At 41.1% G+C, this 21700-nt stretch overlaps 1 protein-coding gene across 1 annotated transcript; it reads left to right on the top strand.

Annotated features, from left to right (window-relative positions):
• Positions 1–596: 596 nt before the first annotated feature.
• On the top strand, positions 597–13623 carry LOC114149935 (uncharacterized). Its single transcript, XM_028026059.1, has 5 exons — positions 597–850; positions 1543–2500; positions 3724–3767; positions 3845–4861; positions 13480–13623. The coding sequence occupies exons 2-5, from the start codon at positions 1753–1755 to the stop codon at positions 13621–13623; spliced, it is 1953 nt and encodes a 650-aa protein (XP_027881860.1). The 5' UTR covers positions 597–850; positions 1543–1752.
• Positions 13624–21700: the final 8077 nt, after the last annotated feature.

Genomic DNA, 21700 nt, shown 5'->3' with positions numbered 1-21700 from the left:
AAAACACAATTTGCATATGCAATGTTTCCATTAAATAAGAAACAGAATTAAAATCACATTGAAATGAGTTTGTTCAGTGATAAGTCATTAAAAAATATGCTGCGTGATCATCCTCCAACTACTTCCTGTTGTCTTCTTCGTGGTTTCCACCAGCGACAACATCCTGTTGTTGATCATGTGACTGGTGTGATGTGAAAAATGTGTTTCCACTGCAGTTTTGCAAACTAAACCAATTTCGGTACGGTAAAAAAAGAAAACATCATAGCGCCAAAACTATCGAAAAACAATGGTGTGGTTCTACTAAGTGAATTTATTTTCGAAATGTTAAATTGCACAATTATGGTAAATGGAAACGCAGCTACAAACGAGGTAAACGTTTTAGATTAATCACATGTGTTAGCACACAAAAAGGAGAAAAGACCCGCCCCATATTTGCTCCTAAAAATAAGAATAAAATAAAACAAAAAAATGTTGATGATGTTGTGATGCTGCGGTGAAATACAGCGATGCTGCATTTCACTGTTCAGCGAACTCGAGACAGAACTCTCAGTTTTTCGCTCACCGCTCACAGTCAGAGCTTCTGATTTGCCCGTTGATGTAGTGGATCTAGAAATTAATGTGTTACTAAAACAGTCACCCCCATTCATTATTTTAAGATGATTAGAACAGCTGTCTAACATTAATTGACTCATGTCAATGACTACCTAGTCAGTAGAGGGCGCTACTGTGAGTGAATGAACAAACGAGGAAACTTCTATAGTCTCTGCCCGCGCATGCGCAGTTAATAATAAACCGCTGCCAGCAGAGCAAGGCACAACGTATTAACGTGTCTGTTCCTCATCATTCACAGGTACTATTTATAACTATTCCTAAACATTCTTAAAGATGTTGAAAGTAATGTGAACTGTCTGTGACATTATAGTAACATTTTGAGAGAACTTGATCCGGGTTCTGAAAAGTATTTGATTTGTTTTGTCGAGTCGAATAATGGCTACCGTTAGTAGTTCTTTAACGGCTTGATTACAGAGAACATGGGATGTACAGAGGTGCGTGTGAAAGAGAACATCGTATTCGTTTACGTTTACTTTTTGTATCTGAGCCAATGGCTGAAGGTATGAATGGGCATTAGAGTTATTACTGTCTTTGGTGTTGGGAAGTTATTATTTTGATGAACATTAAGTTTATTTTGCAATGAACGACATATACACTCAGAGACAGACACACGTAATGGGTTAATATGTTGCACTTTATTTTATTTTACAAAAGAGTATTTGTTTGTATTACTCAGGTTATTAACAATATTGCAAACCAAGAGGTCAATTGTATTTGAGCTGTTTTGAAGTGAAAGACTATGACAGTGTATTTTGACATGAATACTATCCCAATGTTATGATGTTTTGTGATATTGTCAAAGCAAGGATAGTTTGATATTTGTGTTTAAATGGAATGACTGAATGTTTAAGACTGTTGCAGTTAATAATAAACCGCTGCCAGCAGAGCAAGGCACAACGTATTAACGTGTCTGTTCCTCATCATTCACAGATCCACAGCGCATCCTGCCTGTGCATCGCTTGTACCGGCCCAGATTCCCCCTAGGTCTGGGGCTGGTAACAATTGGGGGCTCGTCCGGGATCACCAGTGCCACCTAGTGGGGAGAGTGGGAACTGCTACAGAGAAAACCTGTGTCCAAAGCTTCAAGGAAGGCTGCAGTGCTGTGCGTCATCCAGAGAGTAGAGGTTACAGAGGTTAAAGATGGCTACCACAACCCCGCGAAGGATGCTGGTTTTCAAAATCCGAAAGAGACTGCTTGCATTGAGTATCAGTCAACTACAGGTCATCGCCAGTGCAATTGATGACGGATCGGGGCCGGACGCTGAGGGCCTTATGGCACTGAGTGAACCAGAACTGTTTGATCTGATTGACGATTTCTTAAGAAGCGAGAAGCTAAGCGGCATGGAAGATGAAGGCATGTCTCAGATTCTTCACCTTGACGACATGCTCGATCACCTGTTACAAGACACGAATGAAGAAGATACGGTGGGGGGAGCGAGAGAAGTCAGTGAGGCTGCACCCCCCCAGGGGGAGGATACAGACATTCGTCGACGGATCAGTCCGACTACTGTATCCATGGGCTACCACCTGCTACCATCACCTGGAGAAAGAGACTTTCCCAGCCCTCAACCGACCACAGCCAGAGACGATAATGGACCCCCCAGGAACCTTTCCACCACATCGCCAGTTGAGTCCACCGCCAACAGCGCAGGCGCCGCCCTTTCTGGCCGTGCCAGCCTGTCTTCCAGTGTTGGTGAGCAGGTTGTAAAACTCACTGATGTAGCTGCTCTGTTTCCACGTAGAGAGTTTAAGATTTATGGTGGTCAGATTTCTGACACCGGGTCTGAAGTGTCCTACAGCAGCCTCTGTGAACAGATGGATCAAGGTTTACTGGAAGGGTTTAGTGAGACAGAAGTTATTCGCACTGTGTTTAAGATAACTAAACCTGGTACGTTCAGGGAGATGTTGACTAGCAAAGATGATCTTACTATGAGTGAGTTAAAAAGGTTTCTCCGCTCTCATATTAGAGACAAAAACGGGACCGAACTTTTTCAGGAGCTTAGTACTGCTAGACAGCAAGACAAAGAGGCCCCACAGCAATTCTTTTATCGTATCATGGGTCTAAAACAGAGGATTATTTTTGAGTCACAACAGCCAGGTGCAGATTTTTGTTATGATAAAAAACTCGTCCAAGGTACATTTCTTCACACTCTTTACCAAGGGTTAAATGAGAAAAATAGCCATGTAAGATGTGACCTGAAACCTTTTCTCACAAACTTAAAGGTTACTGATGACTTTCTCTTAGAACAGATCACTAAGTCCACTGGTGAGGAGACGGATAGGTTGAAACGCCTTGGTACAGTGACTAAAACCCGACCAGTGTCTGTAAATGTGGCTCAAACTGACCAGACTAAACCGACGGCTGTTGATGCTGAATTACAGGCTAACCGTGTTGCTATTCTAGAACTGACTGCACAGGTGAACTCGATCGCTCAACAAGTTGCCCGCGTTGTCAAACCTTTAGAGCCTGTGACCAATGGGAGTCCTTGTTCCCCCTTCACCCGGCCCTCAAATCGATCCCAGATATCAGCTGAGAACAGAGGCAGATGTCAGGAGTGTGTGCAAAAGAACATTAGGAGCTGCCCACACTGTTTTGTTTGTGGCCAAGAAGGTCATAGAGCAGTTGGATGTCTGCAAAGAAAGGTGTCGGTAAACGAGAGGAGGTCACAGGAATGAGGCTGCCTGTGACCGTCGCCAGTAACAAGCCTCCAGCACAGGTTAACTCAGTTGAAACCGCAAACCCAGTAGACTCAACTACACTGCTGTCCCAGCCCACATCTAGAAACCGTGTAGCACAATTAATTGGCAAGCGATGTATGGTCTCATGCGCAGTGAATGGAGTCCCACTTCAAATGCTGCTTGACTCAGGGGCTGAGGTGACCATGGTGGGGAGAGCATGGGTAGATGAAGCGCTACCCACTGTTAATATACAGCCACTCTCATCCTTATTCCCAGACCAACCGCTTGAAGTATCTGCAGCTAATGGCACCACGGTTTCGTTCGATGGATGGGCTTATGTTGACTTACAGATACGCAGTAAGAGCCATGGACACGTTGACATTCAAGTACCCATATTAATTAGTCAGAGTTGTGTTAATGGTCCCCTTTTAGGTAGCAATGTCATTGCAGAGATGATCGAGGAAAACAAAGAACAGGTAGATATTGCTGCCATACTAAAGGAAGCCATGAGTCTCAGTGAACAAACAGTGGAAACTCGATCTCCATCCTCCAGATATTGTCCCCTGATGAAACACCTTCCCCTTGCCCTGTGCGAGTCGGAAAGAAAGGACTAACAATCCCTGCTGGTCAAATCTGTGAGGTGAGGTGCAGAGTCAGAGCATGGCCACAGGGTGGAACAATGCTATTTGAGCCCAGCCTAGAGAACAACTGTCCTGAGGGTTTAGACCCCCTTCCTACTTTAGTCAACGTCCCCTCAGGCGCATCAAAAACTGCAAAAATCCCCCTTCAGAACTTCACCAAACATGACATCTATCTGCCACAGAGAACCATATTGGGCACAATTGAGGGAATTAGTGAGGTAAAACCTATTACCCATTCTCCCAGCAATCCGAAGCAGACAAACAGTTTCACTGTTCAAACCTGCTCTGCTCTGATTAGAGAAAAATGGCATCCACCTATTGAATTGTCACACCTCGAAGAGGATGAACAAAACATTGCCAGAGAGATGTTATATGAGGAATCAGATGTCTTTGCCAAGGATGATGCTGACATCGGTTGCATCCCAAATTTGAAACTCAAAATCCAGCTTAATGATGAGACCCCTGTTCAAAAGCGCTATAATGCGATCCCCAAACCACTGTACGGAGAAGTAAAAGAATATGTGCGGAAATTACTTGACCATGGCTGGATAAGAAAGTCCACCTCACCGTACTCATCTCCCGTGGTCTGCATACGAAAAAAAGATAAGAGCCTACGTCTGTGTGTCGACTATAGGGCGTTAAATCATATAACTGTCCCAGACCGTCATCCGCTGCCGCGCATTCAGGACCTGCTGGACAACCTGGGGGGCTACTCCTGGTTCTCCATACTCGACCAGGGCAGTGCTTACCACCAGGGTTTTGTCGATGAGAGTTCCAGGCACCTGACCGCCTTCAGTACCCCTTGGGGACTATATGAGTGGCTTCGCCTCCCTTTTGGCCTTACCAACGCCCCGGCAGCTTTTCAAAGATGTATGGAGGGCGCACCTGATGGTATGAGGGACGAATGCTGCTCCCCGTATCTGGATGATGTACTTTGTTTTTCCAAATCATTCAATGACCACGTGGAGGACTTGAGGCGGGTGCTCCGTCGGCTACGGGAACATGGCATTAAGCTACGCCCAAAGAAATGCGAACTTTTCAGACGACAAGTGCGATACATTGGGCGCCTAGTGACAAGTGAAGGTATCCAGATAGATCCTAAAGACATGCAACTTGAAATCATTGATTTTCAGAGTGATGTGGAATTGAAGGACAAATTAGCATCAGTTTGGCTTGGACACATTTTACAAGTGTCTCCTACCAGGCTGTCCTAAATTGCACTGGCTGCAAATATGTCCATGTTTGGGACTACCTGCCTTTGTGAGCAAATTTAGTCACTAATGAATATAAATAAAACAAAGCTGCGCTCAAAGCTCACACATTAGCACTTTAATGAGACTCTGAAACTGGCTGCTGCTCAGGACATGATGCTTGATATTGATGTACTTGTCCAGGATAAAAGATGCCAAATTTCAGGGGCAAAAACTGAGTAAAACTAAATCCTATGGAATGTTACTGACAACGTTGCACTATTAAAAAATACAGCTTTAAATATTTGCTGAATTAATTCTGCTAAAGTTAGTGCTAGTCAGTAACAGATTTACAACAAAGAGTTTTGTTGAGTAAAATATTTCTCATGCATGCAATACATGTTATGTATGCACGTTTTTCTATATGTATACATTTTATGCATCAACAAGAAAGGTGAGGAATCTACTTAATCAAACGTCTGTTTGAAACAGCTGCCACTAAAGACCTCAAATATGTGAAGTCAAATAATTTGTTCAAATTGCTTCCCAGATGTGGAAAATTGATTTTAAATCATTTCTTAATTTGTATCTGTTTAATGCATTCTGTCATGCAGGACAATGTTTTAAGTTAATAATGAATAAATGTTTTTGCAACATTGTGATCACTTCTTATGCATCCATCCATCCATCCATCCATCCATCTTCTTCCGCTTATCCGAGGTCGGGTCGCGTGGGTAGCAGCTTCAGAAGGGAGGCCCAGACTTCCCTCTCCCCGGCCACTTCTTCTAGCTCTTCCGGGGGAATCCCGAGGCGTTCCCAGGCCAGCCGAGAGACATAGTCTCTCCAGCGTGTCCTGGGTCTTCCTCTGGGCCTCCTCCCGGTGGGACGTGCCCAGAACACCTCACCAGGGAGGCGTCCAGGAGGCATCCTGACCAGATGCCCAAGCCACCTCAACTGGCTCCTCTCGATGTGAAGGAGCAGCGGCTCTACTCTGAGTCCCTCCCGGATGACTGAGCTTCTCACCCTATCTCTAAGGGAGAGCCCAGCCACCCTACGGAGAAAACCCATTTCGGCCGCTTGTATCCGCGATCTCGTTCTTTCGGTCATGACCCAAAGCTCATGACCATAGATGAGGGTGGGAACGTAGATCGACCGGTAAATCGAGAGCTTCGCTTTTTGGCTCAGCTCTCTCTTCACCACGACGGACCGGTACAGCGCCCGCTTGACAGCAGACGCTGCGCCAATCCGCCTGTCGATCTCCCGCTCCCTTCTTCCCCCATTCGTGAACAAGATCCCGAGATACTTAAACTCCTCCACTTGGGGCAGGACACCCCCCCTGACCCGGAGAAGGCACTCTACCCTTTTCCGGCTCAAGACCATGGCCTCGGATTTGGAGGCACTGATCCCCATCCCGGCCGCTTCACACTCGGCTGCGAACCGCTCCAGCGAGAGCTGCAGATCACGATCTCATGAAGCCAAAAGGACCACATCGTCTGCGAAAAGCAGAGATGAGATCCTAAGGCCACCAAATCGGATCCCCTCAACACCTTGGCTGCGCCTAGAAATTCTGTCCATGAAAGTGATGAACAGAATCGGTGACAAAGGGCAGCCCTGGCGGAGTCCAACTCTCACCGGAAGGAAGCGGAGCCTGGGGACTCTGGGTTGGGCTCTCCAATCTCTGGGGACGAGGTCGCCGAGGTGGTTAAAAAGCTCCTCGGTGGCAAGGCCCCGGGGGTGGATGAGATCCGCCCGGAGTTCCTTAAGGCTCTGGATGTTGTAGGGTTGTGTTGGTTGGCGCGACTCTGCAATATCGCATGGACATCGGGGGCAGTTCCCCTGGATTGGCAGACTGGGGTGGTGGTCCCCCTGTTCAAAAAGGGGGACCGGAGGGTGTGCTCCAATTATAGAGGGGTCACACTCTTAAGCCTCCCTGGCAAGGTCTATTCAGGGGTCCTGGAGAGGAGGGTCCGTCGGATAGTCGAACCTCGGATTCAGGAAGAGCAGTGTGGTTTTCGTCCTGGTCGTGGAACACTGGACCAGCTCTACACCCTCGGCAGGGTCCTGGAGGGTGCATGGGAGTTCGCCCAACCAGTCTACATGTGTTTTGTGGACTTGGAGAAGGCGTTCGACCGTGTCCCTCGGGGAGCCCTGTGAGGGGTTCTCCGGGAGTATGGGGTACCGGGCCCTTTGATACGGGCTGTCAGGTCCCTGTATGACCGGTGTCAGAGTCTGGTCCGCATTGCCGGCAGTAAGTCGGGCTCGTTTCCGGTGAGAGTTGGACTCCGCCAGGGCTGCCCTTCTTATGCATAATGCACTTAATAAATGTTTAACTGAGTAAAGGTATTGTTGAAATTGCCCATACCTTCCTTAAAAAGTCTGAGGTTATTCATAATATATTTGGTAAAAGTGAAATTCGTTTAATATAAAAATCAACAAGTCCACTTTTATTTTAGTTCTATTTAATCTTGCAATGAGTTTACCTGTGTGGCCCCTTGAGATCAGACTAAACTGTATGCGGCCCCTAAACCAAAGTGAGTTTGACACCCCTGACTTAAAGCATGAGAAAACAGAGGTCCATTATGTAGGACACTTGATATCACCATTAACTGTCCAGTCTATTAATATAGGAGAAGATGCATTTTAATGTCTGAGCCTGACAATATCTGCATCCCCTGTCTATTGTCCTATTGATATGAAACTTATACCAGTAGTTTAGAGAACAAGTGTGATTATGTAGAAAAGGTGAAATCCCACTTAACTCCTTATTTCTTCAAGTTTGGAGGGGGATGCATTTTCTGGCAAAGCAAATTATTTGCCTGCCAACATCTGCTTGCCTTATATATTTTCCCCAAATATTGTCCTATTGATATGAAACTCATACCAGCAGCTCATAGAACAAGTGTGATTATGTAGAAAAGGTTATTTCAATCTTAACTCTTTCTTTCTTCTAGAAAAGAGAGGGATGCATTTTTTGGCAAAGCTAATTATTATCTTGCCGATATATACATGGCCTGTCTACTTCCCACAAATATAATGTTATTGATATGAAACTCATACCAGTAGTTTGTAGAATAGGTGTGATTATGCAGAAAGGCTTACTATGTTAGCAGGGATGCTTATTTTGGCACAGCAAATTATTAGCCTGCTGACATTTGCAAGCCCTGTTTTTCATCTCGAAATGTGTCAATACAGATATGAAAGTCATACCAGTAACTTAGTGGTAACAGGACTGTAATCTTGTATATTTAAAGTGGTTTATTGCCTCGTGCTAAACGCGCCATAATGGTGCGTTCACACCAAACACGCTATTATCGGAGCGTCCATCAGAAAACAGCGGCTAGAGCTGATGCGTCTGACACGCCTCCATATAGACTGTGAATGTAAACCAGATGGGCAAAACGATAGGTGTAGAGCAAAACGTCAAGTGCCTGAATTCTAATGGTGGTCCACACCAAACACGTTACTTGCATCAGAAACGCCTCCGAAGCTTCAAGTTCAACGCTTGTGCACTTTGAATGCAGACGCTTGATGCCAAATGCTTGACAACTAGCATTTGGTGCGTCTGGTGTACATTGAAAGACTATGTGGAGGCGCGTCGAGGGCACGTCAGCTCTAGCCGTTGTTTTCCGTTGGACGACCTTGACGCGTCAAACGCTCCAAACGATTCAAAGCGCGCAACGGCCTTCGACGAGCCTCCACATAGACTTTGACTGTTAACCAGACGCGCCTGACGCTCAAAACGCGTTTGGTGTGAACGCAGCAAAGTGGACAAGCGTCAAACTTGAAGCTTTGGGCACGTTTTTGACGTAACGCGTTTGGTGTGAACGCACCTTTAGACAACCCCAAACCTTGACATTACCATATATATAAAAGGAAATTTCTACAATTTTTATGGTGAGAAGTAAAGATTATCCCATACATTTTAAGACATTACATATTCATTTAGTCATTGAAACATTATTCTGTACGATGAAACAAAAACATATATGCAAGATATGAAAAACCTACCGGCAGTCATCCATTCATCCCTGTAACCATATGATTGTGTTTGGTAGGAAAAGTTATCCTGCAACCCCTCCTTGCCAGGGAGGCAGTCCTCTATATGTTTTGCCATCTTTAAAGGAACTTCTGGAACCACGTAGACCCATTCTTCTTGAATAGGGTGGGATATCAATCTTTAGACTACAAACGTCTTCGCAGAATCCAACAAATCCGCTTTGTGGTAGCTCTGCCTCTTACTCCTTTAAGAGGGGCCTTTATTTTCGATAAAGGTCTTTAGGATTCTCTAAAGGTTTAGTTCCCCTAATTTAGAAAACCAAAACGTAAGAAAATACCGGCCTTATTCACCGATAAGGTCTTTCACTAGGACCCTCAGCCTAGAAACCCGTGGTTCCCTTTTTCTTCCGTTTGAGACTGAAACTCAAACAATTCCGGAGGGACTCTCTCCCATCCGTTGTTTTCTCTTTTTTTTATTGTTTATTTTCCCTGTGGGACTTTAACCCAACGTTTCCTGTTAACACGGTCAATCTCTATTCCCCAGGGTGAAAGGTTTATCGGATCCTTCACTATTTTAGTTTTATTTTAAAACAACGTCCAACCTTGTACATGAAACCAAAATAGTTTAACTTGGTGGGAATACTGAAACTTAGAATAAACATATAGTAATACAACTAGCAGGTGTGACCTTACTTTCATTTTTCCACTACAGGGCCAAGCCGAAGCAAAAGTCTCACCCCGCAGATCCGATGAGATGACTGACAGGGAGAAATCCCTCACCTGGACGAATCAGCGTGGCCGGCTCTGAGCCGAAACCCACCTTCAACCTCAACACCTGCTCCACCAAAGGAAAACAAACAAACAAGCAGCTGCAACCCAAACGGTTCCACCGACCCCGCTCCCAAAGACAGAGCTACCAGCCCGGGCCTCAAAACATTCTGACTGTGGGAATCCCACTGAAAAACAGATTTTCTTCACTCCAGCCTGAGCCTCTGGTTCCCTTCTTCCTTCCCCCCTACCCTCCCCTCTCTGCTCACCCTCTCATTCACAGGATTCACAAGATACCTATGAAGAAATGTCTTCTGGACCGGAGTTTCTTAAATTTACAGATGGAATGAATCAACAGGTTTTACTTGGGACGTCTCTCCTTAGCGCTCACGTAGCAGACCTCACTTCATTTAAGTCACCTGCCTCTGACTTCCCAGAGGATCCACCACTCTGCGTTTCTGAGGTCTGAGGCCGGGGTCCAGATTTTATCTTTACACATATCTTCCTCCAGAATGTGTCTGGCCCCCCGGCACTGCAAAACAGGACATTACCCGTCCGGATAACTACAAGAAAATTTACAAAAACCAGAAATATAAAATACAACTGTCCTAATTCAAACCTCAGACTGTTCCCCTGCCTAAAGGAACCTCAGACTGAAGAACTTTTGGCCTCAAAGGCACTTAAACTAGCTCTTTTAAATACCAGACTTCTCTGTGCTGAAGCTCTATTAATTAATGATTTCATCACTGTGTTTAACATCATTGTTATGTTTCTGACAGAAACATGCTTGAGTGACAATAATGAAGCAATCATACTAATTGAATCAGGCCACGGTGAGAACTAATGTGCTCCTGGAACGGACACTGAAGACTTTAGAAATTAAAAGGGCCATGACGGCAACCAGTTTCGTGTTGTTGCCGACTCGTACAGGTCCAGGAAGGCGTGTCCGATTCTCTGAAAGATGGTGGTCGTTGGCGTTTCTTCCAGCAACAGCATCTCATCCTCTGATTCTTTTGCCATCCTGGATTTATGTCTGTCCATCTTCACTTTCAAAACAACAATCTCTTTGTTTAATTCATCATTTTCCCTTTCCAGCCATTCAATCTTTTCTGTCTTCTCTCTCAGCGAATCCTGTATGTTTTCTTTTATAGTTTTGTGTGTCCGTTCCAGGAGCACATTGGTTCTCACTATGGCCTTGTAGTCAGTTTGTAGTCTTTGTAAGGTTTTCCTGGCTTTGTCCAAATCTGAATGGAGACGTCTGATTTGTTGTTTATAATGTTCTTTGCGACTTCGAAGCATCTCGTTGACAGTTTGATAGCTTCTCACATCGTCGGTGTTCTGACTAAGTTGGAGACGCTCAATTTTTCTCCTCAACGTTGCCACCATGTCTTTAAGCTGCTCGTTTTCATGCTGATACTTCATGCAGCTGCTTTCAAAAATCTCTATTCCTGCCAACAGGAAACCGTTTCCTCCTGTTGCAGTGTTCTTTATTTCTGCAAAAAAAAATTCCTTCTGTGCCATGATACTTATCTCTCTGTGTCGAACCTAAAACCGCAAATGAATTTTTCTGTGGAATCTGGGAATACAGAGACAGTGACCAGTGATGTCACAGACAGGATGAGTGACATCACTGCTTCAAATCAAAGTCACAAGAAGTCTGTTGCTGGGTGGGGGGGAGGATGTTTTTTTTTAAACTTTATTCGCAGATACACTGTATAACGACAGAGTGAAACATTTGTTATGCCTCCAGAAAAACTAATACAGATAAATACAGATAAACAGTATTCAAGAAAAAGCTAAGGGGCTTCGGTTCCCAACTGTACATTCAAAGCAGGACAGATTTCAATTGTTTTAATAGCTATTTTTTGTCAGAGTCTTTCATAGTCGGGATATAAAACTTCACTTCATTGTAAAATGCAGCAAGGCATGGCTTTCTCTACCTGGAACAATTAATATGATATTTAGCTAATGACAATAAATGATTTATGAGAAACTCTGAATTGCTTTTAGTGAGGCCAAGTAAGACATCTTCCCATAACGGATTGTGCTTCTATGTTGTTGTGGATGAAGTCACACCGATTCTGCCAAAAAGCATCAACAAAGGGACAGCGGCAAAACAGGTGGACAACAGTTTAAGGATATGAATCACAAAACGTACAATTTACATCAAATTCTTTCTTGAATATAGAGTTCTCATAAAAGGATTAGTGCAAACATCTGCGATAGCTTTTCATTTTAAACGGGTAGGATATTCTGATGAAGGAAGTGATGTTTTTGTGTTTTTGTCGTGTAAATTGTTCCAGTGCTATGCTAAGCATAACTTCTAAGCTTCCACTTCAGTCTCGTCACATAAAGAAATGAGTGATCAGAAATGATAATATTTAACATTAACACTGCCTGCTATAGTTTTCGTTTTGTAAACATCTTACACCGACTTAGCCATTTATCCGTGCTGCGGTAGGAAACGACGAGGCAGCACAGGTGGTCAGAACAACGACTCATGTTAGATCCTTTACCTGGATACGGTGTGATCGATGATAAATTCTTGTTGAACTTCTGTCTTTTTTTCTGTGGTTTTTTTTTCTCTCTTAAAATAGCCGAGGATTCTTCTGCAAAGCTGCTGGACGACATGTTTGGCAACACTAAAGCGGTTCCCTGCATTTACTGGCTGCCCTCACAGAGGAGCAGCTGAGCGACACACCACAGCTTTTACACTGATTTTAAACGATTTTTTTCCCTTTTTGTTGCCTTATAAACACAAACTTCAGCGGATTTTGTTTGAATTTTAATGAACATAATTGTAAAGTTTAAGCAGAAAGAATTTTTTGAACAGTTTTTCATTATAAATGTTTGAAAAGTGTGGCATTCTGATATTCCAAAATAAAACTCAGCCAATTGCTTTTTTTTCTTTTCTTGATCTGTTAACATGTAATAAATCCACTGCGAAAACACAAACTCTGACCAAGTATTTTTGGTCTAGTTTTTTAAGACAAGACTAACTGTTGGGTAAATTGTATTATTAGTATTATCAAATATTTGTTGTATTATGTAGCCTTGTAGTTACATTTAGATAATGTTTCTGTGTGTTCATTAATTCTGATTTCTTCCTAATCCCTCCTTGGAAGAGGGAGGTGACAGATATTCTTAGCAGGACTCCCTGTGAAATGGAGGTGTTAGTTGTTCCAAGCTGAGTTTTACAACCCTGGAGGAAACTCTGCTTTGTTCTTTGTGATATAAAGCCGTTGCTTTGAAGCTATACAACGTGTCCTATTCTACGCCGTGCTTGGAGCAAGAAGGATTTAGATTGTAGATACCATGTGTTTAGTTTAGTGATTGTCTTGTAGCACTGCAACTAAAATGCTTTGACCCCACCCCCTAGAGTTGCAGCGCCCCGTGTGGCAGGGTTCCTAAAATCAATAAAACAGAGGAGCGGGAGATGTGTTTTCAGAGCGGTTGGAGATTTGTAACTGAAAGCACATCTCTGTCCGTTCTCCTCGCGAGAAACAAAGAATCTAACTCTCTTGTCTTTCCTATGTTTGTTAAAATTGTCTCTAATAGGTATTTAGACCTGACATTTATATGGTCCTTCGCAGCCGGAAGTCAACATACCGAACAGATCCCAGCAGGTCTGGTCGACTCCGGTTAAAGACCGTGCGCACGGCAAGTTTCTTATTGGAAACTTCTCAAAACCTGTTGAAGGGCTGGTGTCGGCCTACCTGTTGGAATCTGACGGTTGACGACTCTGAGGGGAAGACAGAGGGTGAGTGGATTCTTGTTTAAAAGTGTGGCGAATGACTGAGGGTCATTGCGCGAATACAAAACCCTGTAAATTCTAGACTCTAACAGGTAAAAATAGAGCACAAAAAATCCGTGAAGGGCGTACGAAGTCCTTGCGCAAAATTTCGTTGAAACAGGTGCACGGAGCCTGGTGCAAACCTGCTGTAAAATTTAATTAATTAGGTGATAAAAAAAAAAAAATAAAAATTTTTCGGCAATAAAAACGAGAATAATAAAATTTAATACATTCGGAATAATAATAAAATGATAACAACAATAAAATTTCCTCAATTCGATATATAATAATAAAATTTAATCAACAATAAAAATATTTAAATCAGGCACTAAAATTGTAATTGGAACGGACGGCGGAGTCCGGCGAAGCAGGCGCTTAAAGTCCGCAACAAGTGTGTGATTGTGCGAGTGCTTGGAGGTGTAAATACCACTTGGTATTTTACCTCATATAAAACAGTAGGATTGTAACCAGCAAACCTCTTGAGGATGCAGAGGTAAGAACCCCCACTCGAAAGAGTTGAAGCGTGGGTTACCTCAACAGGTTGTTTCAATTGCTGGCCTACTGAACAGAACCCCAGTTTTTAGGACTCCCTAGGCGTCGACAAACTGGGCCAAATTTTATAAATAAAAAAAAAAAAATGGGGAAAAATATAAGTAAGAATAAGCCAACAGACAGTTTAAAAACAAATGACTGGAAATATGTTGAAAATCAGGATCCGCATAAAATAAAACATTTAGATAAATGGATAACAAACTATAACTTTGACGGCCGTCTAAACTCACAAAAACTAACAGTACTGCAGGATAAAATAAAACAAAAAACAAAGTCAAACCAAAAGAAAATGTGCAAAGAAGGGTATGAGGATATAACATTTTGGTTAGAATTAGCACAAAAAAGAGAAGAGGAGGAAGAAGCGTTTGATGAATACAGCCTGAGAATGCATCAACATTACATGGGATTGAGGACTGGGATTTTAGATGAATACATTAACCACGCTATACACGTAGAAAAGGTCTCAAAAGAAAAGAAAAAGGTTTCAGGAGCCTTTTTCCAAGATGAGGAGCAAATATTTTATCAAGAAAGGAGAGGAAGAGGAAAGTTTAGGGGTAGAACTCAGAACCTCAGAGGACAGCAAGGGAGAATGGGAAGAAGAAATTCCAGAAAAAATGATTTAGGATGTTGGTGTTGTGGGAAGGAAGGACACATAGCCAGAAATTGCCCAGAAAAATACACAGATCAGTCAGCATGACTAGAATCAGAAAGTTTAGAGAGTGAAGAGGTCCGATTAAATCTACAGGATTTATTATCTATGGATAGTGTAAGACCAGAAATAACTCTTTTCATGAATGGTAGACCTGTAGTTTTCCTTTGTGACACTGGTGCATGTAGAACAACATGCAGAGAAAACATTTCTGGGGTAAAGATTAGTGGGGAAACTGTCGTCGTGAGGTCAGCTGGGGGAAAATTAACACAAGTCAATGAATCAGAGCCAGTCTGGCTTAGAGATCCACAGGGACAAGCTTGTCAGTTGTCCATTTTGATGCTCCCAGAATGCCTAGTAAACTTATTAGGCAGAGATGGCCTTATACAGCTAGGATTAGCTTTGATTCCAACCACTGATGGGCACATAGCAGTTAAAAGGCAGTCAGAAATAAAAAAGGGAGATTTCTTTGTTGTTAAAGGAAATGGAAATCCACACTATTGTTATACATTAGATGTGCCCGACAGACCCCCACATAACTTTGCTCAGGCACTTCTGACTGAGGGAGGTAAAGCCATCTCTGCCCTGCAGGATCAAATGCCTCCTGACAATTTACACATAACTCTTTGGTTCAAGAATGCGGCTGGGCCTGACAAGAATTATGAAGACAGGCTCAACAAGGTCACTCCAGCTAAGATCACAGTGACCTATCTGTATACAGATACAAAACACACAGCCGTTGCAGCTGTTGCTCTTCCTGATGATTTAAAATCTTTAGACAGAACGTGGACCTCCCCGCATGTATCTCTGTTTAAACAAAGAAATGAGCAGTGGAATCATTTAGGTAATCTTGCTGAAGAAGGAGAAGCAGCTACCGATTGGGTGACTACTTCCTCAAACATAGAAACTAGTGCTTCCACAGGGTTAACTAACTATTGTCGAAACTGGGTGCCTATTTATGCAGAATTAGTGGCTCCTTTAAGCAAACTAATGTATGAAAAAGATCTAAAAATGTCTTCCTCTTTGGAATGGACAGAGGAAGCAGAAAAAGCGGTTTTAGACAAACAAATATGACTTTTTCCGTCTGCAAGGCATCTCTCCTGTATGAGCACATTATTATAGCAACTCATGCAGACCTATTAAAAGATTTATTACAAGCTGTGCAGCTACCAAAACAACTAGCGATCTGTAAATGTGCCGCACACACCACAGGGACAGATAAAGTGTCTCTAGGGAACGCCTTCGCTGATAAGATGGCAAAAAAAGCAGCGGAGGGGCAAATAAAGGTCTTACATATGGAAAAAAAATCAAACATATGACATAAGATCCTACAAGACATGCAACAATTAAGTCCTGAAAAGGGAAAAGTTCTTTGGTTTAAAACTGGAGCAAAAATAGAAGATCAAATCTATAAGTGACCTGCAAATAGGCCTATCTTGCCGAAAAAACTTATATAGGTGGGCTGTAATGTTGAGCCATGGCGGTTTTGCATGTCTCAACTGGGGGGATGGTAAGACAGATACAAAAGTGAATAAATAAATAGAAACAGGCTCTAACTGTAAGAGGCATTGCTTAGATAACAACAAACTGCAGTATGCAACCGATTCTAGATAGTTTCACAATCAGTCTTTTTAAACTGACCAAAACTTTAGGATAGATAAAATATTATTAAATCTACAGGAATTATGGATGATTAAGACAGAATAAAATAGAAGTAACTCACTTGTTGACTAGAAATTGATTGAATATAGAAAAAGTTTGCTACACTGTACAAATTTGTTGTTGAAGGATAATATTAAGTTTGAAATAACTTATGGGTTAATCAAAAAGGATCATATGGACCTATTGTAGAGAATCAATATTAAACTGTAATGAGAGATGATTAAATAGTGCCTACAGAAAGACGAGAGGGCTGCAAATAAAATCAGAAAATTAAGAAACATACATAAATTGAACAACACTGGAAAAAGCGATAAGTATGTTTATGTAGACATGAGAATAATGAAGCCCACGCAGGAGTTGCAACCCTCACTCACAGACATTCAGCACGGGAGAACAAGCAACAGCTGGGCTGTAACTTCTACCCCACTAGATTCAACTAATTAACATGTGAAGCCTCTTTGCATACCACTATTTTTAAGTGTGAAGTAACCCCCACTTGCAGTAGCTCTGCAAGACAGAACGAGAAGGTGTGATGTAAATCACTTTCTCTCCCATCATCTAAAAGTACCTCCTGACAAAATATCAGAATATAGGTTATAATTTTAGTGGTGGAACGCCGAAAGGTACCCTAAAAAGGTTTTAAGTTCAAATTTTAAAATTAGAAGAAACTAAAACATATCTGATGATTCGAGTGTCAAAGCCTAATAAAGCAGTAGAAGAATTAAGAGTTCCTCCTAAAATCCTTATTAATTCTCATTGAGTAGTGAGTAGTTTGGATTTTTATTTTTGAATTGTTTTCGTTGGTCTGACTCTTTGGTTGGCTATTTGTTGTGCACTCATTTAGTTAACTTTAAGTATCAGTGCTTTTATTTAGTTAAATATTACTAATTACTTTCTTTCATTTGTAGATTTAGTCATATACTGACCAGTATTTGTTAGGGTTTTGTGTGTTTAATTACCCCTTAGTGTGTTAATGGTCTGATCAGCCATTATCTAATGTCCCCTCATGTCTGTGTTAGGTCAGTTTGTGTTTGAGTTGTTCTGTTACTACCTGTATTGTGTTTTTGTTATGTTGACCTCAGTTTGGGCCTAATTTATTATGTTTTGGATTTTCTTTGTTAACTATATTTTGAATTTTCTTCAACGTCTCTCTGGCTGGTTTATGCAAAACCTTCACTGAGTCTTAATTGGTAAACATGCTTTGTCAGACATTAGTAAACTTCTTGAGACGTTTTAAACTGAATTATTTGTAAGTCATAAGAGTACGATGAAATAATGAGTTTTAAACCTGTAATGTGAAGTATTTTGGGAACATCGTATTCTTGAAGGTTTAACACATGCTAAAATGACGTATTCTGTTTGTTTTGAAAACTTTACTTTTTAGAAAACGGCAGCATTGCATATCGGTGGGGTTCTCAGCTAAAATGTTAACCCTGTTTCATCAACATTTTTATTTCGGGTGCTGGAAATGATGTTGCATTTAACAGTTAATGCATCATCAAAAGGGGGAGAATATGTTATGGGTTTATTTTTATGGGTTTATTTTACTTAATTAGAGATTACTGAAATTTATATTACTTAAATAAAATTTTTTATTTGAAGAACATGTTTGATCTGTGTTACACATAAAAAAGTGAAAGGAAAGATATGGTCTGGTGAAATATGTTTCTTTTGAATGGATTTGAGTCGTTCTCCATTGAAAGATGTTCTGACAATGGGCTAAAGTATTTTGAAACGATAGATAACAAATTTATAGCGATTAATGAAGCATATTTTGGTAAATTAACTTGGGAAAATAATTATAGAAATTAAAAATATTATTGTGTTAGCCATTTTCAGAGCATTAATTTAATGGAGCAAGAATGTTTTAAGAAATGTTTTGAAGAATCTGTTATTGATTAAAGTTATCACTAATCAGTAAAAGTACTCAGGTGGGATTATGGTGATTTTTCTAAACTTGATTTTGTTTTGATTTATATCCATTTAAAACGATTTTGAATAAAACTTTAAATTCAACGACAAGTAAAAGACCTAGGTAAAATTGGTATATTTTGAAAATGTCTAGATTTGTTAAGTTGACATTATAATTTCTCCAGGTTTAACTCTTTTGAATTTTGTTTAAGGAAAGCATGTTGAATGTTTTAGACAAATAACCAGTAAGATCCAGTTTGTACTATAAAAGTAATTTAAACTGGACTGTCTAATTCACATTGATATTCATTGTTTTGATGATAAATGTAAACTGTACAACTGCGGCGAATTTTAAGCTTTTGTTTATTTGTTTTGTTTTGTTTGTTTAGTTCTATTTTACAAGATTGGTTTAAGAAAAGATCTGCATATGTTTAACATTTTGGCAAAACAATACTTTGGAAACGTGTCTTTTGAAGCCGGTGATTACAGGGTTTTGGTATTTTCCATCGGTTGGAGTTGTGATATATATATATAATTGAAGCATAGATTGAATAGATCACATCCACCATTTAATGAGCAGAACTGGACAAGGTAGGAGATAAGGCTTCACGTGATGAGTTGCTCATGGCTAACTACATACAGCCTGGCTTGGAGTTCTGAGCTCCAAGCCTGACTCTGAACTCTGCAACACAAGCTGTTGTCTCTGAGGCAGAGTGCCACTGCTTGAAGAAGCGGTTGCACACTTGTTTTGACGATAGCAGCCACAGAGCCACGAGCGTTGGAGAATTCACTCGGACACAGTGAATTGAAGATATTTGTGATGACTACACAAATGAATTGATGCCTTTGGAGAATCTGATCTCTGTTTTGTCATAACAGTTTTTGCAGGCCCTGCGGATGTGGTCTCATTCAAGGTCTGCTTCTTTGATAAAAAGGATTAAAGTAATTCCCTTGATGGAAAATGACAAAGCAAATTTACTTTCTTTAAGTTAAGCCATTGTTTGATTATGCTGACACTGATAATGACGATGACACTAGAGAATGTTGTGCTTATGTTTATGATGCTAATGAAAACTCCTGTCGATGATGTAATGTCTGTTTTAACAACTTGTGATCGGTGATGGCACAGATGTATCCTTTATTAGAGAGGATACTCTGATGAGGATTCTTCTGACAGGTATCCAGATCCTGGCTTTTGGACTGGATGTGACCTCTGAGTGTAAACATGTTTGCTTTCCAAAACTTGATCTCCCAGCTGAAAATCATTTGAAGTGACTGTTTTTGGAGGGATATTAGAAGTGCACCAAATATCTGATAAACAGGAGGGAAATGTTGGGTAAATTGTATTATTAGTATTATCAAATATTTGTTGTATTATGTAGCCTTGTAGTTACATTTAGATAATGTTTCTGTGTGTTCATTAATTCTGATTTCTTCCTAATCCCTCCTTGGAAGAGGGAGGTGACAGATATTCTTAGCAGGACTCCCTGAGAGATGGAGGTGTTAGTTGTTCCAAGCTGAGTTTTACAACCCTGGAGGAAACTCTGCTTTGTTCTTTGTGATATAAAGCCGTTGCTTTGAAGCTATACAACGAGTCCTATTCTACGCCGTGCTTGGAGCAAGAAGGATTTAGATTGTAGATACCATGTGTTTAGTTTAGTGATTGTCTTGTAGCACTGCAACTAAAATGCTTTGACCCCACCCCCTAGAGTTGCAGCGCCCCGTGTGGCAGGTTTCCTAAAATCAATAAAACAGAGGAGCGGGAGATGTGTTTTCAGAGCGGTTGGAGATTTGTAACTGAAAGCACATCTCTGTCCGTTCTCCTCGCGAGAAACAAAGAATCTAACTCTCTTGTCTTTCCTGTGTTTGTTTAAATTGTTTTAATAGGTATTTAGACCTGACACTAACTTACAAGTAACTTTTGAGCAAGACAGGAGCTTTTTAAAGTAAATGATTCCTTAATATGAATTTTTAAAAACTACTACTTCCACTGACAGATTATACTTTTAGCAAGATATTTTTCCCATAAGTGAAATAATCTGCCAGTCAAACTAATACTTTTTTAAAATCAATGCTAAGGAATTATTAACTTAAAACAATCTCCTCTGTTGTGTGTAAAAGTTACTTGTAACAGACAAAATACACATAAAAAGTAAAAGCAAAGTGCAGTACTAACTGGTGTATCAAGGCAGAAGGACATCAAAATTACTGGCAAAATAAAACATATTCACATTTGCTCTTTAAAAAAAAAGGTTATTCAAAACTTGATTTAAATAACTGTAAATGTCCACGTCTCGAATGAGTAAATCAAAAAGCTAATTTATTTCAATAATATTAAAATATTAAAAGTTGGCCCCCATATGGATTCCTTGCACACAATGTTATACGTCTACAGCATTTATTTCTAATTATTTCACACCTGGGCTCCAACGCATGCTCCGATGAAGGAGGATTTGGTAATGTAATTAGATTAGATGTGTTACCACCCCCACGCCACTAGAGGCAGTAACAGGCCCAAAACGATGCGACTAAGGAGCAGATTTAGAAGTACACCGAAAGCTACAAAATGTGTTAAAAACTGTGAGTTGCGCTGAAGTAAATAAAAGAAAGAAATTCAAATACATGCTGAGAGTGAAAATCCTTCCTAAAGGTGAAAATATATCGCAGATTTAAAAAGAAAATAAAAACAGGAGGCTGCAGATTATATAGGAAATAGCGCCCCCTTCACTTCCGGAGTGCAATGGTCCCGTTTCCAAATAAGGTATGAGACTGACAGTGGTCCGTCCCTGCCCCTTTCTGTTTGCTGCAGCGAGGTGTACTTGACGCTTTTAGCTCAAAATAGGTAGTACGATTAATCTGCATTATGCAACAGTAGCTGCTTTATATGCAAATGTCTGTAAAACCTTGTCAATTTGCCACTAATGTCGAAAAAACACAATTTGCATATGCAATGTTTCCATTAAATAAGAAACAGAATTAAAATCACATTGAAATGAGTTTGTTCAGTGATAAGTCATTAAAAAATATGCTGCGTGATCATCCTCCAACTACTTCCTGTTGTCTTCTTCGTGGTTTCCACCAGCGACAACATCCTGTTGTTGATCATGTGACTGGTGTGATGTGAAAAATGTGTTTCCACTGCAGTTTTGCAAACTAAACCAATTTCGGTACGGTAAAAAAAGAAAACATCATAGCGCCAAAACTATCGAAAAACAATGGTGTGGTTCTACTAAGTGAATTTATTTTC

This window comes from Xiphophorus couchianus, chromosome 8, assembly GCF_001444195.1.
Source record: "Xiphophorus couchianus chromosome 8, X_couchianus-1.0, whole genome shotgun sequence".
NCBI lineage: Eukaryota > Metazoa > Chordata > Actinopteri > Cyprinodontiformes > Poeciliidae > Xiphophorus > Xiphophorus couchianus.
The sequence above is the reverse complement of the archived record's forward strand: the minus strand, read 5'-3'. Positions and strand labels throughout refer to the sequence as shown.

Bases quoted from the DNA above. Each gene is read 5' to 3' on its own strand.
- LOC114149935 (XM_028026059.1), top strand. From the start codon at position 1,753: ATGGCTACCACAACCCCGCGAAGGATGCTGGTTTTCAAAATCCGAAAG. The intron at 2,501-3,723 runs GTACGTTCAGGG...GTCCCCTTTTAG, and splicing joins GTTTAAGATAACTAAACCTG to GTAGCAATGTCATTGCAGAG. The intron at 4,862-13,479 runs GTACTTTGTTTT...GGTCCTTCGCAG, and splicing joins GCTCCCCGTATCTGGATGAT to CCGGAAGTCAACATACCGAA.